Source organism: Drosophila tropicalis, unplaced genomic scaffold (assembly GCF_018151085.1).
Source record: "Drosophila tropicalis isolate 14030-0801.00 unplaced genomic scaffold, ASM1815108v1 contig_694, whole genome shotgun sequence".
Lineage (NCBI taxonomy): Eukaryota > Metazoa > Arthropoda > Insecta > Diptera > Drosophilidae > Drosophila > Drosophila tropicalis.
In genome coordinates, this window is record NW_027173176.1 from 6,176,043 (window position 1) to 6,203,522 (window position 27,480).

The 27,480-nt window shown below is 37.8% G+C and overlaps 1 protein-coding gene across 1 annotated transcript; it reads left to right on the forward strand.

Annotated features, from left to right (window-relative positions):
* The first annotated feature begins 154 nt into the window (after nucleotides 1-154).
* On the forward strand, nucleotides 155-27,480 carry blot (bloated tubules). Its single transcript, XM_068293220.1, has 6 exons — nucleotides 155-336; nucleotides 12,411-13,097; nucleotides 21,558-21,789; nucleotides 24,541-24,686; nucleotides 24,781-24,917; nucleotides 24,984-27,480. The coding sequence occupies exons 2-6, from the start codon at nucleotides 12,420-12,422 to the stop codon at nucleotides 26,836-26,838; spliced, it is 3,048 nt and encodes a 1,015-aa protein (XP_068149321.1). The 5' UTR covers nucleotides 155-336; nucleotides 12,411-12,419; the 3' UTR covers nucleotides 26,839-27,480.

Sequence of the window (27,480 nt, forward strand, 5' to 3'; positions counted from 1 at the left end):
CGCGCGCTATTTTCAAATTTTTCCGCATTTTGCCAACCCTGTGCGGGGGGATTCTTAAGTCATTATACAGCACTAAGGTGGTTCTTCTTTTGCCATTTGGTCACACTAGATGCCGCATTTTCACGCCATCAAGAAGCAGGCCACATTGTTGTTTTTGTTTTCAACTTGAGAAGTCGCGCGCGAGTTGTCTCTGCGCTCGTTGGTGGTCAAAATTCTGTCCGTTTTTATTTTAATTTTGTTTTGTGCATAAATTTTAAAATTGTTCTTTTTCACGTGTTCAAAACGTGAGCGACAGTGTGTGCGTGTGTTTTTTTGTGAATGTGATAAATGCAAATGGTAAATGCAAAAAATGAAAAGGAAGAAAGATAGAAAGAGAAGAGAAAAAGTGGGAAAAAACGCAATGAATGCAATTAAATTTGGAGTGCACAAAAAAAAAAAACACAAAAAAGAACAAAACTACATTAAACTCCCGCCCTGTTGGCCTACAGTCACGCAGTCGTCGTCGGCGTCGCTGTCGTCGCCGTAGTTGTCTTAGCCGCAATCCTTCCTGTCTGCGCGCAGGCGCTCACAGAGTTCCCTCCTAAAAAGCTAAAACTACCAGTTCGACCAGTTCTTGTTTTTTTTTTTTTTTTTGTAGTCCCCTTCTGTTCTTTTTCTTCTTGGAGCGCACACACAATTCCTTGTACATACATATATATTCACCTAAACCTTATACGGGGCCGGATTTACATTAAATGCCGCCCTAGGCACTCTCATGTTTTCAAATACAACTAAAACTGTGTGAGGATGAGGAACTAAATCCAGAGGAACCCTTATACTTATTCGATTTTTCATGAATAAAAACTTAATGTTAATAACCGAACCGATAACAAACTATGTGATCTAATATTTGCAAGTTTAAAAAAATTTGGAGAATTCAGACGCTTTGGTCATTTGCCTCCTGTCTGTCCCCCCTGTATTGTAAGACCAGGGCTGACCTTATGCCTTAAGCTCCTCCATTCTGTCCCCTTCGCTTGATTCTTGGCGATCGTCGTCATCGTCGTCGGCGAATTTCAGTCTCTCAAGCTGGCCTACCTTGATAAGTCAGTGTTTTTGTTGTATTTTATTTTTTTTGTTTCTGCCGTCTCTTGGCGCAAGTTCAATGCAATTTGAAACTTCCGCTATGCGCCTGAAGTTCCAAGTGCCCGAGGAGAGTACATATATATGTATGTACATACATACAAAATATATACATATGTATATGTATACACCGAATAAAATGCTTTAAACTTTATATACCTATATACATATATTTTTTTCTCTTCTCTTTGCTTAAAACAACAATGAATTCTCGTATTCAACTGTAAAATGTTCTTGAAAAAAATTAACGTTTGTGTGTATAAGTGCAAGTGTTATCTTACACTATTTGATGAGCAAACAATTAACAAAGCTTATGATATCTTACGATCTTGAGAAACCGAGATATGAATTAACTTAACGAAGTATTAACAACAACTTCATACTTACTAACAACAACAATTTGAGAAAAGGGTGAATAAAGTAGTAGAAGAAGCAAGAGAGTAAAAGAACTAAGAGTAGTAGTGGAATTAGAGCTACAACCTAAATTTAGTTAGTTTTATTACCATCACAATTACTTTATAACAAGTTCTTGTTAGAAAGACATTTTCCATTAAGGAATTAATTAGTTAAAGTTACTAGTTTCTAAATAGGGTGAGGAATCTTAAATCAAATTAAAGTTCTATAAAAGAACTTTTAGCTTCCGATTTCCGTTTAGCTTTAAATTTCAATTTGATCGAAAACTAAAAAAAAAAAAAAAAATTTACCCTGAATATCAATAAGTATGTTTGTCCATTCGTTTGACTTGTTTTTTGCTGTCGTCACTCGTTGTATTGCCATTTATTTGTATAACTTCTGTCTGTTGTCTCAGCGTCGTCGCTCCACATTTGTTTATCCATTTATAATGTGCAACAGAGAGAGAGAGAGAGAGAGATAAGTGTGCTGATATTCCTTTTAAGTATCTACTTTTGTGTTTTTATACCAAATCAGGTGTTTATTTATTTAATGTGGCGCATTTTCTGTATTTAATAATACAATTCTGAAAGGAAATGCTATATCTCTTTCCAATAACCGCTGCAAAAAAGCTTATATAAAGGGTGTAGTGACAAGAGGTAAGTATTATCCTGTTCGGTACCTTCTTCGTGGGCGGAACAATTGTTCAAAACTAATCTAAAGAGCGATATGTTCCAAAGATTTGCTCATTTGTTCTGCAATCAAATATCAGATTCTTATAGATCCAGAAAGAAAGTCTCTTTAAAAGTGTAAGAATCGTCTAAGGATGCGTATAGCACTTGACGTTACTGACGTTTGCGATTGTCCTCAACCAAAGTGCTGTTCGAAACACTGTTAAACATTGTGTGTAATGTGCAATAAAAATTGCAATCTCTTGTTGGTACACCCTATGTGTATCTTGTACCTTGTACATATTTATTTACACTTGCCTCTTATCTTAGGAATTGTCAACATTCTCGGTTGCAGTTTCCACGCACTCACACTCACACACACACACACCAACACACAGTCATCATCGCCCATGGCCCATCTAACCATAGTGCAGCATTTGTAGTGTTGTTGTTTTTTTTTTTTTTTTGAGGCCATTAACGTCGTGGTCGTGACTGAGTCATGAGCTTTTCTTTAGCCTGAACAACAGCGCAGTTAAGTTTACTTAAGGTTAGCCCTCTCCCTCCCCGCTCTACCTTTTTAGCATTTCTTTTTTCTGCCCCTTCTTATGAACATTCTTTCTCCGTTATTTCGTATTTTGACAGCCTAGAGTCTAGACTTTAAACTAATTAAAATGATTTTGCGCTAGTCTTGCCCATGTACTTGGCTTCTAATCATAATTCTGGCCAGGCCAGAAGTCAACAGCTGCAATTTTTATATTTACGTGCTGCTTCTACATTTTTTGTTTGTTTATAATTTTAATTTTTTCATTAATTTTTTTTTTTTTTTTGTGGGTTTGGTAATACCAGCAGCGATATATATGTTTTATAATGCAGTTGCAGTTGGAAAAAATAAAACAAAACACAATACGAACGAACAATGGAACCTTATACGATAATAGAAATAAAAGCGTTGTCAGGTGCTGGAGCTGCTGTTGCTGGTGGTGAATTGCATGTCATCTACTACTCATTGCTGAGGCTGAGAAAATGAAGTCACTCTCCAAAAAAAAGAAGAGATTAAATAAAAGCGAAAAAAGTTACAAGTGCTAACTAAATATATTCCACTGCATAATGCATATAGTATAACTCCACTGTCTGGCCTCAGATCTGGCCTGAGAGGTGCCAAAAGCAAGCAGTGAATCTTATTGTGTTGTTCTCAAAATACCAACCGATCTCCATGGGAACTGTGTGAACCGTCGACGCAAAACAATAAACCCAACATTCGACTCAAAGATCAACAACAACACTCATAGAAAACAACTTTATCCGATATGCGAAGGAATCTATACCCTTAAGTCCCCGTAAAGCCATTCCAGTTCGCAGAAATAAAACAAATAGATTCGATTTTTTGGTGTAGTCATTAAAAACTATTGCTAAAATGCATTTCGCACTTGTTTAAATAACTCGTTTTCACTCACATAATCACTTTCTTATTCAATATGTCTGATCAAAGTGAAGAAACCCTTTGAGCAAGGGTATAACACAAAGTAAGGGAGATGAAGTGAAGCTGTTACCTACTTTGTTTGGGTGTTAGTCGGGCGGGCGCCCGTTTGTGGAACTAAATATTTAGCAAATTATATAATTAGATGATTTTGGAATTGTCTGCAAATTATATACAATTTGACAAAAAGGGAGAATGTGATATAACAAATTAAAATGTGGCCAAAAGGAAAGAATAGAAATGATCTAAAATGGGTATATTGTGACCTTTTTTAACCTTCTTTAAGGCCCTTCACAAAGAACCCATTAAAAATGGTAGAGAACAAAAAATTGCCTAGAACTAGAAACCTGGAATGGCCGTTTATGGTGTCAGTAAGGTACACTGCAGCAAGTAATGATGCCTTAGCACCCGAACCGAAACCAAGCCTCCTCCCTTTCTTTCCTCAACCGAAAGGGGGGAATATAGAATGGCAGAAAGTGGTGCAATTTTCTTAGTCCCAGACTCCGCCTGTTGGCTAGAAAGTGGCCAGAGAGAGATAGACAGAAAAAGAACATGGCAAAAAACAAAAACAAAAAAAGGTAAATGGCTGTGCACTCATTTTGGTAACTGACAGCTCCAACCAACCAGCCAGCTATCCAGCCGAGCCCACACAGTGGAACAAATATTAACAAGCCAAATGGCTAATTAACTTAATATATAGAATAATGTGTCAATAGTTTTATCAACCAACTACTAGAATGATGTTTTTTTTTGAATCCGCCAAAATCGTGATGTGGAAATTCCTTTATTGTTGATCGAAACGATGGCCCACTGTGGCCGGTGGCCTCCAGCTAGAGATAGCCTTAAGAATCTTGTCTGGTTTGGTCTTGCTTTTCACCATGCTCCGAAAATCGTTGTGTATATAGACCGACCAGTTGGTTAGTTGACTCATTTTGATGGGCCCGGTTTTTCAGTGGACTCTTGCCAGAACCAGAAGCAACACAACATAAAGATTAACCGACTAATTATTATAGTAGATTAATATGGAAAGTCCATATATACATACATACATATGTATGTATGTATAAGAGTGTGTGGGGGCGAGGGGGAAAACTCTTCTCTTAGAGGTGCTTGAGGTGACCTGCACGTTTCTTATATCAACTCCAGCAATCTGCTGCTCCTCCACCATTTCCACCTCCAACTCCTCGTCTCAATGTGGTCATCGTCATCATCATCAATAATTCTTATGTTCTATCGTCATGAAATATTTACCTTTAATGCATGCTAAATTATTATTAATAATAATAATGATTGCTGCTTTCGCGTTTTTGTCTGATTTAAAATTAGAAGTGAGCCGGAAACCGGTAACTTTAGCTCGTAGTATCTTCTTCTTCTTCAGCATTCCCGCCATTCGTTTTACCAATTGTAATTAGTTATTATGGGCAAAAATAAAAAACAAGAGTCTTTCGACGGGTATTGAATCATCATTATAAAACTATTTATAACTAGTAGAGAAACTAGGAACTCATTAGCATTACCTGAGAAGAATTTGCATTGTGTGAAAAATCGAAAAGTCAAAATAAACAGAATTCAATTACACGGCTCAAACACACTGAACAGAAAGAGACCGAGAACGAAAACGTCGACAACGACGAACAAACGCAATGAAGTTGTAAAATTTTGTTGACCTTGAATATATTTCGCCACCATGTCCGAAGGGAAATGGAATCTACCTAAATACCTACCTAAACCAAATGATGGTGTTTCCCTCTCTTCCGTACGAGGTTTCGTTTCACAGGTAGAGTTATGTGTATGTGAATGAGGTAGTTGAGACGGCAGTTGAGGAAGAAGACAGGGCACACACACTCGAATGATTAATTTCCTGTTTATGAGCAGCATTTTGCCCTTCTTAGAGTTCTAAGAGTGTTGTGCGGCTTCTCTTTTCTTCAATGGGTAAATGCCCAAAAACCAATTTCAATCCAGGCAGGAATCCAGGAACCAGCGGGTCTTTAAGGTTAACCTTTCAATACAACATTGTTTGAAATTTATATACCTATGTACATACATATGTATGTAAACCTCTTTATCTGTATTGGTCTTCAAATAGTTTGCGTGTTTTGCTGATATTAATGTAATTACCAGACGCTTGATCGGATAGATATATACTTGTGCATTTTTTGTAGTAGTAGTTTATATGCCTGTTACACGTGTTTTTTTTTTAGAGTTGCGTCCGAATAAGCCCAACAACAAACCCGCTGTAAGCTGATTCCCCTACAGCCCTCCCTCCTTCCAATGGTTCCGAACAACCAGCTGACTGACTGGCTGACTGAATACCTGGCCAGGTAGCAGCTCCGTTCAAACAAACAGCAAACAGTTCCTCCTCAAATGTGTTCAGTCTTGCCGAACCTGTCGTCGTCATCACGTTACTTTTTCTCTTGTTACCGCGAAACGACGCGTTCAATTTCAGTGTCTTCTGTGAGAGAGAATCTCACACACATACATATACCTAAACATATGCATAAATACTATATATCGTCACATTCAGAGTCGGTCGTCTTATCGAAACGTTATTTCCAGAAATTCTCATTGTAATTGATTTTCGTATTTATTCCAATTGTGTGGTGAATCGAGTGCTGCTCATACCCTACTTACTACTTGTTAAGCATTCAAAATGTGTTTTATATAGAGCAGAGTGTTTATCTTCTACTACCTCAACAAAAACAAGAAAACAAACGCCGAGGAGTTGAATACAAATTACAAATTATACATACATACTTCCTCCTTTTGATCGTGATGATGATCTTGTGACTTAACATAACAATGTGATTAATGTGTTTCTTTCGGTTTTTGGAATATTTTAAGTGAACACAGTGAACTATCATTGAAAAATCCATGCTTGGATTGTAATGTAAGGTTATTAAATATTAATAAAAAAAATGGCTATTAAAATATCCTTATGAAAACTGTATTCAATTGTTGATACGACATTGACAACCTAGACTTTGTTATAGAACACCAAGCAAAAAGCAAAGATAACTTTAGAATAATCTTTTATTATAAGTATTTACAAAAAAATTCTCAAAAATATCTTCTTCATAGAAAGATTTTTGAAATCTGGTGCCGAAAGCAATCTTTTCATTTCGTGTTTTAAAATTGTAAAAAATTCCCCATTATAAATTTGGATTTGTCTTTAAATGTTGACAACGTTCTAATTCATATAATCAAATACAGTAGAGGGTACAAAACATTCTGGTGGTAATCTTATTAGTCAAAGTTGACTAACGTGAATACATACAAAATATCTGCATTTTTCTCAAGTTAAGAACTTATGAATCATATTGTTTTTTCGATTTTACTTGTAGTAAGTATTTCTAGGAAAGAGAGAGAGACATATGTAGATTGGACTGAATGAATTTCCGTTTTAATGACAATCCTTGAAATATTCTTAAGGCCTGTCTGTGTTTGTCACAGTGCTTACTAGGGTTTTTTTTATTAGACATCTTTATTATGCCGAACAGTTTGATTTTATCTACTTTACTCATCTCCATCTTCGCAAAATTCGCATTCGCTTTTGTATTTGCCTACTTATTGTTTGCCTTTTTGAGCATTTGATTTTTGTTTCGTTGGTTTATTCAATTCGCTTACAACAAAAATAGCAAAAATCTATCTAATGTCAATTTGAGTGCCGAGATTCGGGTGAAGGAGACGGAGAAGTAGTAGGAGCTAAACGGAAAGGGGGAGGTTCCTAATGATTCTGATAATTGCCATTGTGCGAATCTTGTTATTGTTGTTGTCGTTGTTGGATAATCTCTGCCAATTCAATGGAGGAGAATCGCGATTTGAGCAAGTCGAGTGTCTGTCTATCTGTCTGTGCATTTGCCTTTAGTTATGATTGGCAGCTTCAAGACCAAGTCAAGACCCAACAATAACAACAACGAACCAAGTTGGATCTCAAATTGTTTATGCAAACTCATGGCAGGGAAGGAGTTCGACTTGGAGTCATAATAATAATTATTCAATTGAGTTTTGGTTGCGGTTTTATTACTATTTTTTTTTCTTGCTGTGCTCTTGACCCAGTGGCAAGTGTCAAAGTGGCAAGCACAAGAGACAAGTTTTTCTTTAACTCGACTTAACGCCTGAATGGTTGGCTAACGCAATTTGTTTTCAGTTGTATGCAAAATCAACAACAACAACAACAACAGCAGCGAAAAACTGGTTCAATAAAAAACGTTTTAGCTGTAGATCTCTTTTCTTCTTTTTTTTTTTTTTTTTTTGTTGAAAATTTGTAATTACGTAGAGCTTAATGTAATTTGCAATGGTTTAATTGCTGGACGAGAAGATCTCACATCGCATGTATGTACGTATGTACCTCTTCTACTCCTCCACTTCATCCCTCGCTGTGCCTATCTCTTTCTATCTGAGTTTGTGTGTGTGCCCCACTAAATTGTGGGGCAAAATGAAATGAAATCTATGCCATGTGACAATCTGATGAATATCAGAGGGCCTGCAATCACTGCAAACTTAATGTGGCCATTTCTATGCTCTTTCTTCAAGGGATAGAACTCACACTATGTGATCAATCATATAGAGAGGGTGGTTTAAGAGTTTTCATGGTTAATCTCAATACAATATTATTGTGAAGTATTCAAAAAATCTTCAATTTGCTACAAATTATTTAGATTTTCAGCTTGGTCCTTTCTAAAAAGCGCTACTGACTACATTCCTACAATTTAAATTGATAAACGTTTTAATAGACTTGTCACAGCAAAGAGTATCTCTAACAAGAAAAAATTGCCACATGCAAAATGTTCAAATCGAACCAAATAAAAATTTCGTTCAGTTTGCAAATGGAACGCTTCATTGCTTCCAGTTTTGATTTCTTTTATTATGTTTTGTTGTGGCCCCTCGTTACGGACGTGTCGAGTTCCGAGTCCAAGTGTGCTGCGAGAGGAGGTGGGTGACAAATGGGTGGAGAGGGCACAAGCGAAGACCCCATAGCGGACAGCATTAATTACATTCGATTGAACAATCAATAAAAAGCAATCATTGCAAACCGAGAGATACTGCAAAAAACTTACTTTTACTAGTCAACAACAAGAGTTTTTTCAATTTATAATATTTAGACACCGTTTTACATAATCGAGCAGCAGTAAGCAGGTATGAGAAAACTGTGTCATTTGCAATTGCAGAGATGCCGCTCCATACACACACACTACTGAACTACAGATACAGATACAGATACAGATACAGATGCACACCATGGCAATCTAATCACATTATGCACAATTATGCTCAACAAGTAGTTTGTTAGTTTTACTTTCGTTCATAGAGTAGTGAGTTTAACTCAGCTGGAGCTGAACACAACCATAAACAAACAACGACAAACAACAAAACAAACTCATCTAGTTTGTTACTTACTTTCCTTTCTTTTTGCCGACTTTCAATTATAACGATGCAGATACAGATACAGAGATACTAAGATACTGAGATACATTTACGGCTACATGACCATAATTGAGAGTGTCTGCGTCTAAGTCTGCCTCTGTCTCTCTCGTTTGGCCGTGTCATTGCAATTCCCAAGGTTTCCGCTTAGTCTTAGTCTCGGTCTTCCTCTCTCTCGTTCTCTCTTTCACTGACTAGCTGTTGATTAAAAGGAAATATTGCAGCAAATTTCGTTTCGGGTATTCTTTAGCAATTTGTTTGCTTTTTTGGTTACGCTTTTTCTCTCTCCCTCTTCTGAAACTATCATTTAATTAGCCACACAGTTGGATATTATTATATTAGAGTTAATTAGTTTAAATTAAAACTAAACTTTGCTTTTCCCAAAAGTGGAAATGAAAATTGTTTACTGCGACATTTATTAAATGAGCGTTTTTTTCCATAAGTAGTTCCGCCTTTTGGCCCAAAGTTCAAACATAATTAGCCATACTTGGATTTTGCAATTTTGTGAAAGAGAGTGTGAGAAAGAGTGAGAGAGAGAGAGAGAGGGAGACAGGGGCAAAACGGTTGGCATTTTGGCATTCCTTATATTATTATGTATGACATTAATCATTTTATCGTTTGTCTCGTGTATAAATAATCAATATGAGATGCAGTTGGCGACTTACCTTCTTCATTAGATGTGAGCAAGATAATTTGAAATGTTTTCTAAATTAGTTTTTTATGTATTTCACCGTCTTAATGTAGAATCAAAGTTTTCTTTCTTTTTTCATTATTTTCGAAATGTATTCTAGGAATTGAGCTCTTTTTAACACCTTAGCTGACCTCTAGCCCCTTCTACCCTGGCTACATATTTGCCACTCCCCTAAAAGCATACACACACACACACACCTTTGGGAAGGGGTAGACAGGTAGAGGTACAGGCAGCACTCATTGCCAGTTAAATGGCATGTTAATGTAGAACTTGACTTTTTGTGGTTACGCGCGGTTGCCTCTGCAGCAGTCCCAGTGTAGTCCCAGGTCCCAGTAGTAGTAGTTGAATTCATTGTCGGGGCAACAGCAGCAGACGGCATTAATGTTTGGTTGCCCTCATCCAGAACCTTTATCAAGACTTGTCATAGTTTTTTTGTGTTACTTTATTCTTTCAATTGTTTATGTTGTTGTTGTTGTCGCCGTTCAATTTGAGTGCACAAAGAAAAGTAATGAATGCGAGGGTGGGCCACCAAAAGATATCTAGAAGCTACATTTTTCCATACTTTCTTTTACCTGTTAATAACTTGTAACGTGATGCAGACCGAGCGTCCGACCGATCCTCCTGATGCACTCACTTAGTTGTCGGAGGCTACGACTCACTGATTTTCCTTAAGTTCCAAGTGCCTCGACAATGGTGAATGGTTGAGTGAGCCGACGCCGCCGTCGCCCTATCTACTTACTACTCTCGTGTATGTATCTCATTTTCTGTGTTCACACTTAAGTCGGACTCACACTCACAGAGGTATCTCTATCTGTATCTGTATCTCCATCGGCATCTGCACCTGTATCTGTCTTTCTGTCTGCATCTTTTTTTCTTGTCTTTTTTCCAATAAATGCAAATCTGTGGCATTACGGCGCCAAATCCAATCCAAGCACTTTGCTGGACAAAGATCTCGCAAACACACTCGACTGGAGACTGGAGATCTCTCATAAACATTCGTTCATAATGACGCGGAGGAGAGCCCAGGCGTCGCATTGTGTGCCCATTTTGTGGTCAGCGAACTCAACTCCAATCGCATGTTAACAAACAAAAAAAAAAAAAAAAAACTCTCCTCTTCTTCGGTCTTTTGCCTTTATTTTTTCTTCTTATTGTTATTGTTTTTTTTTTTTTTGTTTTGTTGTTGCTGTTTCTGTTGGCTTATTCAGTTTTTATGCAAGCGTGCATAATTATTTGTTAATATGCATTTCAAGTGATTTTGATAAGATGTTTGCTAAAGTTGTCGCCGCCCAATGATAAGATGTTCAAACACTCTCCCTCTCTCCCTACCTCTCCCCCTCTAAGAAAGACTCATTAATATAATGACAAACAACTTTAATAAACAATATGGCCAAATTGAGTCATCAGCGAAAATAATAAAAAAAACAATACGAAATACAATACAATTTCACGCACTTGACTTAATTAATACTTTTTTTTCTTTGCTGTTGTTGTTTAAATTCTTGTTTAATTGTTTATGACAAAAGGTAAAGTCGAATTTAACCCACTGAAAACTTGTGCAAATATTTAATAACAAAAACTAAATTAATAAACAAGAGTTTTTTTAATTCAATGCATGAATTTGAAGCAAAAGTCTTGCCAAATTCGCTGAAATTTCTTCTCAATGCTAATTTATCTTTTCATTAAACCTTCATTGCTATTTAAAGAACTATTTTAGTTGATTCTTTTTTTAATTCCGAATTCCTTTTCTACATTCTCCATATACATTGTATTCAAATCGACGGTGTTAAAAAAGAGTCTCTCAGATATTCATTATTTAGCCACATATGCGTATAATTTTAGGTCAATCATAAATACATATACATATATATATAAGTTGTGAAAACATATGCAACTGATGGCGTTTTCTTGTTGTTGCTTTTGTCTCAGTTGTTGTTTCAGTTTATTCAGTTTAATAATAATATTTAAACAGTTGTGTTATTGTGTGTGTTTTAATACGATTTTATACGTTTTGCGAGCTACGTTTTTCTTGTCAACTTTTGGTGTCTCAATTTTCATCAACTTTCTTTCTGTCGAACTGTCTCTCTGTCCGTTGTTGAGAAGCTGAGCGTTTAGCGAAATTTATGCTACAATTTCTAGTATTGTGTTTCATAATCAATTCAGATCCGAGAACCTAAAGAAAGTCGATCACATTGATAATTTCATAATCCCCACTTTTTATTGTTCGCTAAGGTGGTCGGGGGGTCGGAGGGGATGTCGCTTTAGAATAGCCTAAAGGCTTTCACTTTCACATTAGTTCACTTTCGTTGAACGGTTTTGGCGAATGAACATCACAACATTGTTTGTTCTGTGCCCAAAGCTATTTTGATTCGCATGCAAATCGGATATTAAAAAATTCACGAAAAAAACAAAACACTACCCGAAAATCTCTCATGTGAATCATTTCGTTTGAAAGCAAAAAAAAAACAAAGTTATAAAGCGAATTATTTTTGTATGTTGTTTGTGTTTGTTTTTTTTTTTTTAAGAGGTTTTCGTGTGAACTCAAGCCGGTTGGGATTTGAACTTATTAATAAGCATCGTAAATTTCCATGAATCTTAGTCACCTTTCCCTTCATCTCCTTTTCTCTTTGTCTCTCTCTCTCAGATCTAATCGATGACCAGCAGCAGCTACAAGCAACGCAGTAGTGACGAGGCCCTCGCCGAGCAGCTCAGTCTGCCACGCAGAAGTCACGCAGGAGGAAGTGTTACGCCTATGTATCGTCAAATCTCTGGGGCCATGGCCACCTTACCGCGAAACGAACCACGCGACACTAGTGGAGTGGATCAACGTTTGCGCAGTGATTCTGTGGCCACATCGCGAACATGCGTTTATATTGGTGGAGCAGCGGCGACTTCGTCCCCTATGACAAATGGTGGAACAGCTGCTGCTGCCTCAGTTACATTGGATCGCCGTCAACCACAGCGCATGTCCTGGCTGAACATGCGTAGGGCCAAGGCTGATGCCGAATTGGCTGCCATCACACCATCGCCACAGACTACACGCAGTTGCATCTCTACAGTTTCCAGTGTGGTCGATAGTGGCGGTGGGCGAACCACTGCCACCTCGGGTCGCATTAGTTCTAGTGGAATTATCACACTCAGCGGCAGCAATAACACACTGAGCGATATCCATGGTGGCTATCAGGATCATCACGATAATTTGCATGATCTGAACGATGGCACGATCTCCAAAAACTATTCAGTATCGGCTTCAGCCAATTCAACGCACAATATAACAACAGCAAGCAATGCCAAATTGCTGCCATCAGTCGAAGATGAAGCCAACAAACAGGTGAGAGTTCAAAACAATTATTTTTCTTCTTAATTTATAAAATTCTCTTCTAAAAGAAAACGATGGGGTCCAGAAAGGAAAGTTGGTTATTTAATACATGAGATGGGATTGAAAAATGAGGGAAATTTTGCCAAATTCGTCGTATTCATCAAATTGATTATATCTCAATTAATTTCATCTAGTCAACGAAAATAACTTTAATATCTTTTTGATTGTTTTTATCAGCCACATCAGTCACATATTTATAAGAGTTTTTGATAAATTGTCTAACTGAAGAATTTCCTCAAAGAATGTACTTTATCCAAAGAATCATTTGGGAAATTTCGCTCCCTTGCTAATATTTCCAAAAGATAGCTTCTCTGTGTTGAAATATCATTCAAATAATTGGAATTCATAATCAATGTTGTTCAACGATTGCATTTACAGCTCATTAACCGAAGAGGTTTTTTTAAGGAAATATTCCATAAAAAAACTTAATGACTGACCGCGGGGAGACATAAAATCAAACAAATTGATCTATGAACTTTTAAATCTAGCGGTTAGTTAATCTAGTTAAAAACTCGTCTATCTATAGTCCATTTCGAAGGCAACAACATTTAATTGGCTAGCTGTTATACCAGTTATTAAAAGTCTTTTTTCAAATCTATAAAATTAATCTACATTAATACATATACACACACGTATACGTATAAGGCAAATAATAGGCACTTAATGTTTGCTTGAAATGAATGAATGAAGAATAATAAGTATTATCTCTTTTGGCTTTGTCAATCGGTTTGATCAATTGTTATGTCTTCTTGTGTTTTCGGGTTATGAATGGCGTTTTTGTCGTGCCGGTTTATCAATTACTCACACGAGTCGATTCTGTGTCTCAACACTCTTTCTTTCTTAAATGCGAGCGCGCGCGCGCTTCAATAATGTGTAAAAAATGCGCAATGAGTTCACGTTCTGTACGTGATATCCAAGTTTTCAGTTACTCAGCTCAGAATATGTGCATTTTTTGTCGTTTCCATGAACGAAATCGATCGATTGTCTAAGATTCATTGTATAGATAAAATAATTTCGTGCGATATGGCAAGCGGAAACCCGAAAATAAACAACCAACCAGTTTTCCATAGACTTTTAATCGTTATGTGTTTGTTTGTGTGTGTGTGTGTGTGTGTTGTGTTTGTGTTTAAATGCAAACGCGTTAATTTTCGCGCGTTTTGTTTGTTTTTCCTTATAATTTTCGGTGTAGATTTAGATTACAAATCGCTATAGAGGCCAAAGAAACGGGTTCAGGGCTTTGAGCACAGGCAGCACATGGAATGAGGTGTGGGCAACCTTGATGACATCTTCTCCTCCTTCGCTAACGCTCCTCCTAACAAAATGGGTTAGTTTAGTGCGCTTTGTTTATAGGATTTTTTTCTTTCTTGTCAGCCACACATTGAAAAGATCGTAAAGAGCCATCAACGACAACGACGACAATAATAAAAACTAGTTTCGGCATTAGCGAGCTGTTTTGTCTTTAATTTGGGTTAGTAAGGCATGAGCATGGCTGCTGACCCATTCATTGCCTACACAAAAAACCCTGCCCAAAGGCATCATTGTTCGTTCCAATTGTTTGCGTTAATTGCTGCATTCGCATTTCAAATTTGCATTTGAATTTTTCTTTCATTGCAACGAGAGAGTGCAAAGTGCGAGAACTGCCAACAACTAATTGCCTTTAATTAGATTAGCAAATTTATGGAAATTTGCATCAGTACGATATGAAATGTAATCAACTTTTGTTTGAGAGACTTAATACAACAGCTTCTTGTTAGATGTAAAATTTTGTTTAATACCAGTTAAAATTGATTGATTTATAATCGCCGCGCAAATGTATGCTTTAGATTTTTTCTACACATATTTGTTAAAAAGTGTAGTATATGTTCGCGGCGCATCAAGTTCTTTTCTTAAGTCTTTTGTTTTGTGAATTTGAAAATTTTATTTTTTGATAATTTCATAAGATACGAAATGACAATTTGTATGTGAATCAATGAGCTATTTGTTATTGCTGATGACTATCGATTCAACCCTAACGACTTGACCTTGTTGGTGACCGGCGAGCGGCAAGTGGACAGCTTTGCTAGCTCAAATAGAAAAACAAAACCTAATTGTGACCCAAAAACTAACTCTTTTCATATAAAAATCCAATTAGCGCTCATAATTGAGAAAGTCGTACGCTTTGGAATTTATGCAAAAAGTTTCACAACATAAGTGAAAAGAACATAAACCCATAAACTAAATTCTATCATGTGGAAATTACAAATATTGACCTTAAAAAAGCGATTTCGGGGGAGGCCGATGTATACAAAACTCTCCGATTGCAGATTTGTCAATTTCCATTTAGATTGTCCCAAAGATGTTTATCATTTCATATTTGTGTATTTCGGTTTGCAAGAATTACAAAATGTTTCTTTTTTTTTTTGCATTGGTTTCCTCTGATCCGAGAGCTAAACATTTTAAGCAATTCAATAATTATTCCAATACATATGCATATGTATTTGTAGTAACAATATTTTGTAAATTTGCAATTTGCTTACCACAGTCAGTCAGACAGTTAAGCGCCCGCCCCTTGCTTGGTTCGTCATTGTGTGTGTGTGTGTGTGTTGCATATGTGGCAGCTAGCCAGTGTGGCATATACAAATATGTACATTGCTTATTCGTATGAATGTACTCTCGCCTCAGTTACTTCATCTCTTATGTTTCCAATTCGCTGATTAACAAGTTCAACAAAAAGCCGAAAACAAAACCAAAAAAAAATGTATAAAAAAAAAAAAAAACGAAAAATTGTGCAGCAGCAGATACTTTCAGTGCGAAATCAGCAGTGGCAAGTCGCACGTTTTGTGCGTTAAAACAATAACAACAACAACAGAAATAATAATATTGCTCGATGACGTCATTTGACAGAAACCGGCTTATAGGCTTATAGCCAGCTCAGCCTTATAGCCAACTTGTGGGTAGCAATACGATAATTACCACACAATTATTAGAATTGCACATGACGGACACAGTGAAAGTGCGATCGAAGAAGTACAGAATATAGGCAAACTTTACGGAGTGACATTAATTCATCAGTTGGCCAAGCGAAACTCAATCTGCCAGAGAGCTCCTCCTTTATACATATATATATATATATATATATATACAGCTACACGGTACAATGCGCTACCGGGTTTTGGGTGTAACTGTAACTTGGGAGCACTGAGAGACAAGATATAGGGAGGGAGGAGACAATTTGGCTAGTTAACGATATCACAGTTACTCCAGCTGCTGCTGCTGCTGCATGGCTTCATGACTTCTCCTTTCACTTACTAGCTGATTAGAGTGCCCCATACAGACGTAATGGAGATGGAGATGGCGATGGCGATGGAAAGACAAAGACAGACGGAAACAGAGAAGGCGTAAAGTTGTAAAACAATAGTCCAGTCCATGGTCCAGTGGCGGCTCGTCTCTGTGACAGTATGTAGTTTGTGGAGTAGCCAGCCAGCCAGCCAGTTAGTCAAAGAGATTGTCTTCAAGTCTTCCAACAAAAGGAATATCTCTCTTTTGTCCACTCACACATTTTCACACTCCAATTTCATTTGAAATGAAATCCGAATTTTGCAACGACAAAAAAAACATGAAAGAACGTGGAAAAGTTTTTTATTGTGAAATTTTTGTCATTAGACCAGGTATTGTAAATAAATTCTTTGTAAATAATGCTCATAGAAAATTCTATAGTAATTTTTATGGCCAACTATTTATAGGCCATCAGCACACAAAATTTTTTTTTCTTTTTTTTTCGTTTGTGGGATTTAATTGCCTTTGCATTGGCGGTGGAGGGTGAGTGCGCTCAATGGCTTTTACTTTTTGGTTTTCGGCCACCTCGTTAACGTTAACTTGGCTTATTAACAATTCAAAGCACAAACAAACCACAAAAAAAACGAACTGGCATAGCCAAAATTTGATGAAAATATTAAGCAATTATTTATGCTAAATGCTTCGGTTTCAATTCTTGACGGCTTTTATTTTTTCATTTTTCAGCTATAATAATGCATATCAAATATCAAAACCATAAATTTCAATATTTCCGCTAACAAAATGTAGCCAAATATAGTGCCAATTGAATGCTGCGAGAGAGGTTGAGTGTCTGAGGTTCTTTTTTTGGGGTAGAGACGAAGTTTTTAAGCTCTACAAATCTCGTTTAATTCAATTTCTTTCCTACACATACATACATATTTCACATTCTTTCGGGTATAGGGTATATCAAACTTTGATTATTATGGCAACTGCGTAAGAAACAATATTTTTATTTTCTATTAACGCTTGATTTTATTGTACTTAGTTTGCTTTTAGCTAGCTAACAGTAAGTGCAAATAATTATTTGCCAGCTAAAAATAAGTTCTCCCATCTCTCATTCATTTTCTCTCTCTATCCATGCGTGTGTGTGTGTTTGTGCGCCAATTTCTTTTTGCTCCGACTTGCATGCTTACATAATAATTATGAAATTATAAGTGACTTCTTCATCTTCATGTATTCTTTTGGTTTGTTCTTCGTTCGTTTGTTCTTTCTGCTTGTTCTTAGATTAGAACGTGTTAAAATGAAATTTAATTTAACTATGAGAAACTATGAGTTCTTTGGAGCCGAAGCCAACTGTCAAGACTAATAGACGGTTTTCTCTTTGTTACCCACTTCCTGCTGTGAGACATACAAGTTAATTATGTAAAGTTATATACAGATACACTCGATATACATATACATATGTATGTATATATGTCTCTATTCAAGATATGAGATGGGAACCTGTCCTGAGGGCAACCTCAGAGCACATATCTTTAGAACATTCAATTAGTTTTGTGTGGGCGCCCATCAACATTTTCAAACATACACATTTTGATTAGTATGTATGTATGTTGAGTTTTAAGTCAGGGCCGGATTCAGATGTCCTCAGTTGAAAGGGACCCCAAAAAACACAAAGGATTTCGAGAAGTAATGGATCAGGCTACAACTCTAGATGACAGTTTGATTCTATCTATAACTATTTATACAGCCATATCTAAAGGATATCAAGTTCTTTTTACATTACTTAATATACCCATTTAACTAGTTTTAATGGTTATATATACAGGGTATGTAAACAGAAGGAACCACTGATGCCTGACATGATTTTATTGCAAGCACTGTTGATGGCCAAGCGTTTGCTGTTTTGGCTCTTTGGGTAAGCTAACTTAAAGCAGTGTGTATGTGTTTCCATGTAGAAAGCCATGCTTTTGGAGCCGGCTCCGCCGACTCTGGCTCTGGCTCTGACTCTGACTGTGACTGTGACTGGGCCGCCCAGTCAGTCAGTCAGTTCTGCATTAATGAGAGAGCAGTTAGGTACACGCTCGTCCGCTCGCTCGTCGCACGCTTCGTGTGGTCGCCTCCTACCCAAAAACACAAAACAAAAAATAAAATAAGCCCCAACTTTTGTAGTCCCAGTGAGTGAGTGAGTGAGTGTGTGTTGGAATGAAAACTTGCCTGGCCCAGAAGAAAACTCAACTTGAGCAAGAGACAGATAGAGAGAGAGAGAGAGAGAGAGAGAGTGGAAGAGATATCCAAAACAGAGCACACACAAACACTTGAGGTTACTTATTAATGAAAACTTGTTTTTGGTCTCCTCATTTCTCTCTAGATATACACATATATATATCTAGGTATATTTGTATATATCTTCATATTCGTGTGTGCGATTTTCCAATCAAATTCGTCGTCTGCGCAGTCGCATGTCGGCGCTGCTTCGGTGATGAGTGCAACAGCGCAAAAAGGAAAATCGCTACACCCAGCATCAGCCTCAGTCTCAGCCGCAGCCACAGCCACAGCCATCCCCCGAAACGGGATGGAATAGTGTGAAAAATAGATCGCGTGCCTCTGCAAATTGCAATCGATCGCAAATTGATTCTCTCGGCTTCTTTCTGCTCTGTGTGTGTAATTGAATAACTGAACTAACCAAAACTGATTCCAAAATTGGTGTCACTTTTCTCAGGAAAACAACGAAAAACAAGCAAACAAATCAAAGAAACTAAAGCAAAATCAACTAAAAGCTAAAACAAATCAGCACAAAAATAAAATATAATAAACAAAAACAAAATATATATAACAGACATTCAATAAGCGGCTCAGGGTTATGCCAATGAAGGTGTTTGCCAATTTCTGAATTGGTTATTTCTTTTTTTTTTTGTTGTTGTTTTTTTTTTTTTTTGTCACGTGATAACTTGTTCCACATATAAATAAAGAAATAAATATCAAAAACAAAAACAGCGAAATAAAATGATAAAAATTCAAAATGCTAAATGTCGAGGTTCCCGCTGAATAATTTGCATGAAATTCACAAAAAAGAAGTTAATGGTTTTTTTTATTCGAAAATCCGACATACAAAAAAAGTGAAACCAAAAATAGTTAACGAGAATCAATTTAAATTTTCAAAAAAAAAAAAAATATAATGTCATAAAACAAATCTTTCACCGCAAAAAAGGCAAATTAGATCTTACAAATCAAGACTATTACACAAAACATTAAATTGAAATATATTTAAAATTTACATCAGTAAATTTGATTTTCTCTATAATATAGTCTATTTTTTGTTTTTACTAGCAACGATATACCAATATCTTTCTCCTATGCTCTGAATCAATCAATTTACATAGATCGTAAATAAATCGTTTAAATCAAATGCAAGAAAATGACAAATTTTTTTGTACCTATAAACAATATAAAATCTGTCCAAAGATGGAAATACCAACAACTAAATATTTAGCTGATTATCTCTACGTAGTGCATGAAGATGTGCCCTTTCGATATTATCGCAAAGTAAGTTTGATCAATCGATTGTAATCAATCAAATATATAATACAATAAGACACAATAAGCACATATCCGTTCAAATAGTAGAGACCGAGAGAGTGAAAGAGATGGATCCACCATTTCAATTATAATAAAGTTATAACCGTTTTATTTATATACTTGATTTTATACTTGATCCTATAGTTCCAGGTTAGTGACTTTACTGGAATGAACTGGAATCAATTTCAAGTACTAAAAGCCCTTAAAATGATATAATAATAGTTAGTATCAGTATTTATATTTGGTTAACCCCTTTAAGGACAAGATCCCTCTCTCTCTCTCTCCCTCAGGGGTTGGTTAGTGTATTAGTGACGTAATGAACTTAGTGACGTCTGTCGGAGATGCATTGAACCATTTTTGATCTCTGACTGTGGATAATCAACCACTTGATACTGATATTATCAGTGATATTATACGATCGAAATCGGTGTATCGTGTGTGTGTGTGTGTGCGATGCTCATCAACTAGAGCTACAAATGCCGCTTAAGCTCTTGTTTACATTTTCACTATGCGGTTTTCGCTTTATTAACTGCGTTTACTTGGGCGTCACATTATTGTTGAGCTGGTTGGTTCGTCTTTTTGAGCTTTACTGTTTGCGCTCTCGTGAATGAATTTCACTTAATAGCCGTTCCAGTGGCAAGCGATTTTTAGTTGCTTTTGGGTGCTGGCGTTAAATACTCTCTCTTGTTTTCAAGGGGGTATACTCCCTTATTTACCATTAAAAAAAATAGTTTTGAAGAATCAAAATTCAACTTTGACCTGAAAGTATGCACCTTTTGTAGACTGTTGTAATGAAATTTCTGTGCATAAATTTGAAAATGTTTATGAAGATTCGTAAAGTCCATTGTAAGGGCAATGCATCGTCGGTTTTTGTGTAGGTTTATGCATCTCTTTGGGTTTTTGTTGTTTTCTTATTTTTTTACGCGCGCGCATCTAATGGGCTTATGCTGTACAATTTCTATATAGTTTATATATTTTGCTTGCTTTTTGCTTTTTTGCAAACGACTTATTAGAGCCATGAACCAACCTCTCCCAACTCTCATAATGGCCACTTTCTTTTGTTGCTCATTGTGTGTGGTGATAAATAAACATCAGAACCAGATTAGAGCTCAACTTGAAGGAAATGGCATGAGCAAATGCCATGAAAGAGACAGAGAGCCAAAGAGGGAGAAGGGGAGAGGTAGCGAGACATTATGAATCGTAAGACAAATAAACAGAAAGCAAAATTGTGTAATTAATGAAAATAAAGCAAAACGAAAGCAAAATGAATGAACGAGAGAAAAAAATTATACAAGTTGAAAGCGGAAGTGGCGGAAATGACAATGTGTTTAGTAGGTGTATCTTTGGCTGTTTGTCCTCAGTCACAGCCGGCGGATGCTTTGGCCACCAAAAAAAAAAAAAAGATACACAAAGTCAAATGACAGTTTGCTTGCACTTGTCATCCTTCCCTATCCCCATGCTCGGGTTGTGCAAATATTTTTGTTTTCTCTTCCTTCGTTTCAGTTTATATCGGCGCAACTTAGCGCAAACGTACTTCAGTTCATTCTAGTTCTAATTTCTTGTTGTTTTTACTTTCAGACGAAATGCTCCGTTTTTCGCGGTCTTGTGCTCTGCATTTGCCTGAATGTTAGCTATGCGAATGTTGTGCGCTTTCCCCGCGAATTGGACCGCTATGGGTTGGCCTATCTGCTGCCCTATGTAATACTGTTGTTTCTAGTCGGACTGCCTATGATACTGCTGGAGATATCGGTGGGACAGTTTTTGGGTCAGGGTGCAGCTCACACATGGCGGGCATCGCCCATATTCAAAGGTAAGAACAATTCAACAGGTGTTGCATACTTCTAGGCGGAGGGCAAACACGAAATTGACAACAGCAGGTGCGTGCTGCCACTTGAAAAGCTCAGTGCAGTGAAAGCTTTTCGCAGGACGAAAAGCTGTTGCTGCACTTTGGCGTCGTCTTTGCTCTTATAATTCACAAGTTGCAATTCCGCAAGGCAATGCATTGCAATTTTCTGCAAAAAGCTTTGCTGGGGCTACTGCACTTGTCGTCGTCATCGCCATCGCCGTCATTATAATTCGCAAGTTGCAATTCCTAAAGGCATTGTTTAAATATCAAGTCCTTTTGCCATTCTGTTGGGGTGGTCGAGCATTCCGCAGCAAAGACGGTTGGACACATCCCGTCTATCCCACGCACTCTCTCTCTCTCGAATTGTGTCCCGTTGGTAGCAGCAGCATCAGAAAGCAGAAGTTACGATTAATAATTGCAAACTTTCGTCATCTCTCTGAAGGCAGAAAACAAATGCAGGAGTGCGCATCCAAAGGTGCCCGCAAATGCAATTGCCAAAGCACAAAGAGCCAAATCTCTAAATGAACAAAAGCAACAACAACAAAAAGAAAGAAAATATGAAAAAACCAACAGCAAAAACGCTATACAACATATATATGAAGAAAAACAAAAAAAAAAAACATCACGAAACGTAAAATGATAAAAAAAAGAAGAGACAAAAGCAAAAAATATCAGACCAAAAGTATATCAATGCAAACCAAAAAAAAAAACAAACAAACAAAAAACTTAAAAAAAAAAACACATAAAATACACTTAAAAAAATGAACTAACTTAAATGTGACCTAGTAGAAGATAATGATCATCATCGTGTTATCAGGACAACAACAAGAAAAAACAAACAAAAAAATACAAAAAAACTCTGAAAAAATCTAAAAAAAAATACTTAAAAAACAGCAAAATGCATTGGTGTGTGTGTCCCCGTTCGTGTAAATCACTTGGCGCGCCTAATCCCGCGCCCCCGGGCGGCGGCAGAAAACAGTGGACGGTTGATGGTGGTTCCTAGAGATGGATGCGGAATGAATGTTATATATGTAGATATATATACATATATATATATAATAATACGGTGGGTGGCGCTCTTACTGGTGACCCTCTGGTCGTGGTGGTGGTCGTAGTCGTGCTAGTAGTGGTGGTGGTGTTGGTGTGGTGACAGTGGTAGTGGTGGTGGTGCTGATGGGCGTGTGGTGGTGGATGGTGTTGCAGAAAGGATGAAGGAGATGCGACAACAGAAACCATTACCACACAACAACAACACCACACACACCTACACACACTCACACACACACACACACACAGACAACATACACATACAAGAACAACAACAAACAACAACCAAAAACACCGAACTGGGGAGAACACAAACCTCTCTGTACATATACACATATATATATATATATATAAATATATAAAAACATACATCACGCAAACCAAAACAAAAAAACCAAGCCAAACCATATACCCTGGATCCTGTCGATAGGGGCTCGAGCTGCGGGTGGTCCCGGTGCCGGCGCGTCTACCAAAAAATAACCATAGAGACGTTTAAGGCAAAAAATATTCTAAATGAAAAACAAATACAAAAAGTATAAACCAAAAAACAAACAAACAACAACAATTGTAACACGAGATACCAAAACGAATTCTAAAAAATCGAACAATATATATGATGAGCAAAAACAACAGCAACTAACTAAAAAAAAGAACAAAGAAAAACCAAAAACAACATAAAAGGCAAACAAAAAAAAAAAAACGCAAGCAAAAAACGATAACTGCAAATTACGACACAACACCTTCGAAAAAAGACCTCAGTAAATAATACAACACGTTAAAATGCGCTTTGGTTGGAGGAGGCTGCAATGGAATGTGTCAGATACCAGTCTGTCTGTATCGCCCCTTTTTTACTACCTCCCCACCCACCCATCAATTCTGCTGCTAAGCAAAAGGAACTCTCACTAGCCACACAATCACAACAACAACAGCTCCTCATTGTTTAATGGTGGTCACTTGCTTTCAAACGACTTTTATATCAACAATCAACTGGATCCTCCTGGCTACGCGCTCTCTCACTTGTTCTCTCTGTGTGCTGGCTCTCTTTCACTACCTATCTCCACTCTGTAACTCTTTTTTTTTTTTATTTTTTGTTGTCTTTTTTAACCATTTCTAGCAATCTAACAAAGCCTTTCACTTTTATCATTTCCACAATGTAAAGCACTTGCCGCTTGTCGAGTGTGAGGTCAAACTTAGTCTTAGCACCTGCTTTGATAGTGAGTTTGTGAGAGCCCTAGGCTTACTGCACTTTAATGTGTTAGATCCCACATAGTCGTAGACTAGGAAAACAGACGCCTAGGTCTTGCAGAGTTAGCATCGCTAACCAACTATGTAACTAACTTTCCACAACAAAGAAAAGGTTATTCTTTGGTCATCTATTATGAATGTCAAACAAAGAAAAGATTATAGATGAATAGATGTTTACTAAGGTTAAATCACAGGAAATAGACATAAAGCCATCAAATTCTTAAAGAAGAAACAACTTAATGGCCTATAAATGTATTGAATACTGATGAAATGAACTTAAATTGCTTTAATATTCGAAAAACTTGTATCTTTTCAAGATGATTTTGTTAGAGTCTTATTTACATAATGGCTGGCTACACTTAAGCGATCATAAAATGTAAAAAAAAAAAAAAAAAACTTAACACTTTTCCATATTTTTTACAGGGGCCTGCATTATCAGTCGCTTCGCCTCGTGGGTGTCGGCCATTTGGGTGTCGCTGCAGGCAGTTCTGGCGTTGGCCTACATTGGGATGTTTGCCTCGAACTCGCTGCCCTTTCGCGAATGCGTGGGCAATTTAAAGTTGAATGTGGTATGTAGATGTTGATGACTCTCCACTGTGAGACGAAACTTATGCAAGCTGAAAGAATCAATTCACTTACTCACACGTTGTTTAATATTTACAGAACGGCTACACCGTGACGGCGAACAGTGGACAAGAGTGTCTCCAGCAAACATTTCTGACCCCCTTTTGGCGAAATCCTTTGTACTTTGGTCTATTGGCAGCTGGCCTCATCGGCCTCTGGATTGTGGTAATGCTGTGGTAAGTGGCCGCTTCCAAGACGTCATATTCAAATATTTGAACAAGTATTTTTTCTTTAATTGATAGCACCCACAATGGAAAAATCCTGAGACGTAGCCTGTTTGTATATGGCCTATCGGGTTTAATGTTGCTTTGTGCCCTCACAGGTTGGGAGGTACGCAACTCGTTGACACGTCACTACTTTCCCCAACTCTGGGCTTTTGATGGCTCCCTGCTGGCCGAAAGTAACATCTGGTTCAATGCCCTGATGCAGGTCCTATTCTCCGTGAACTGCGGTTTCGGCTCTTTGCCCATGTTAACCGGCAAATTTCTGTACAAGGGCGATGCTGTGAGAACCTCTGTGGTTTATCTCTGCTTTAATCTGCTGATCAATGCCATTGCTGTGACCCTGTTCATTGTACAGTTTGATCTCTTAGGGAGAGATGACCTTCCAGTGATGGACGAACTCAAGCCACTGACTGCGATCTATGATCGAGCCATGTATGTTGTGAATAATGAGGATGGGGGCAGTTCGCTGATTCAGCATCTTGTGCCAGCTCTAATCTATGCGTTAATCATACTGTCGTGTCTGATCTCAATCACTGTGGCTGTCTACACATCGACGAGGCTGGTGCCACGTCGCCCCAACTATGTGGTGTGTCTGATTGCCCTGGTTGTGGCTGTTATATCGTTTGCTGCACCAAAATTTCTAATTGCTCGAGTCCTCGACTCACGTCTGGTGGGCACAATGATTGTGACGGCTTTAGTCTTCGAACTGATTGCCATCACTTGGATCTATGGGGCCAAGAATATCTACACGGATCTGGAATTCTCGATTGGACGACCCATTTTTAAGGGTTGGATGTGGTTGTGGGTCACTTGCCCGGCCGTACTCACGGGCATTTTGGTTTGGTGGTGTGCCGATGATGATCAATATGATCTGTTGGCCGAATATCTGCCTCGTTGGGCTCCCATATTGTTCGTATTGGCGGTTATTCTCATCATTGCCTGTGTGCAGATCTTCCGACAGGTGGAATATAATTTCTTTGGCATGATCTGTGAAGCCTCCAAGCCGGCAAAGGAATGGGGACCGGCTGATCCCTTGGCTCGACATTCCTGGAAGCAATGGCGTTCTGTATGCCAAGATACTGGACGACGGGATTTCACACTTCGTCGTCGTGGCACACGGGATTACACACATTCCATTAAGAAGGGTCAATACTCCAGCGCCCAAAAGTATGCAACAAGTAATGGAGGCCAGACACAGCTGCAGCAGCAGCAGCATCATCCACATCATCTACATCATCAGACCCATTGGAAGTCCTCAACGCCTGGCAATAGTTCACCCAATTACAGTGGCTCCATGTTTGGCGACTCGGCCATAGAGGAGGACATTAGCGTGGACAAGTTTCCGGGCATCACGCAGCAGCATCATCATCAGTATGTGCCATTCCAGGCCAGTGATGGCAAGCCGCCACTTAGATATTCTCAGCGACAACGCCAAACGGCTCAACCTCAGACCTTAACCCGTCTTCCGCCCCCGGCAGTAAGCAGTACCACAGTAGATAAGCAACACCGAGAAGTGGTCTATATAAGACGACTCTCCGATGGAGGCAACGGCATTGGTGGCGGCAATCATGCCACTCGCATCGAGATTTCTCCATCAAATGAGTCCATTACCTATGGCAATGGCAATGCGAATGGAAAGGCCATACCACCGTCAGCCACCGCCATGTCTCGGAATCCTTTGGGTCGTTCCACTGGCTGCCTGACCGGACCAGCGCATCCGCCACCACCCAGTGTCCACATCAAACGCTCCGCCAGCTCTGTGGTCAATGTTAATTCGCACAAATTACCACCGCCCACCTCGGCGGCTGCCGGGGATCACATTTGCTGGCGTAAATTTAATGTTAATCCCGAGGAGTACTCCACAGAGCTGTGAAGAACATTCACACACATTTAATAAGACTTGTTGCATCCAAAACAAAGCAAAAAAAAAAAAAAACGTATCTGTATTCAACACAAAAACAAAACAACCACTTTATCCATAAGCCACAAGTTTATGAATCATGCCCATATATTATACCTATATGCAAAGTGTATCTTCTAGTTTCGATCTGTATATAGAATGAGTATAGGATAGACATAAATAGGACAACTAGGATCTACAGACAATATAGATTATATATATACATATGTATTCATCTAGTTTGCTTTTTTTTTTTTAGTCATAAGCCCTCGAATATCGAGAGAATTCCGTTGTCATCTGGAAATCTAATCTGGCCTACTTACCTACTATATAAATTTACGACTTTAAAATGTATCGAATTTTTTTTTCTTTTTTTTTTTTTTGCTGTATGCCTGGATAGAAGATGTGTGCGTGAGTGGATGAAAAGAGTATCTGAGTGCCTACAAATGATTATTAATTTAAGAATAATGTAGAACAAAAAAAAAAAAAACACAGCAACAATTTACACTTTAGTTTGACATTGTCCTAAGGGAAAACATTGTAAACTAAATGAAAAACACAACGATTACGAAAACGATCCAATGGAATAAATGTAGTATCGATTAGTAAATTATA

Excerpts from the sequence above, each read along its gene's own strand:
- blot (XM_068293220.1), top strand. The coding sequence starts at position 12,420 with ATGACCAGCAGCAGCTACAAGCAACGCAGTAGTGACGAGGCCCTCGCC. Across the intron at positions 24,687-24,780 it reads GCAATTTAAAGTTGAATGTG|AACGGCTACACCGTGACGGC; the intron begins GTATGTAGATGT and ends TAATATTTACAG. Across the intron at positions 24,918-24,983 it reads TGGATTGTGGTAATGCTGTG|CACCCACAATGGAAAAATCC; the intron begins GTAAGTGGCCGC and ends TTTAATTGATAG.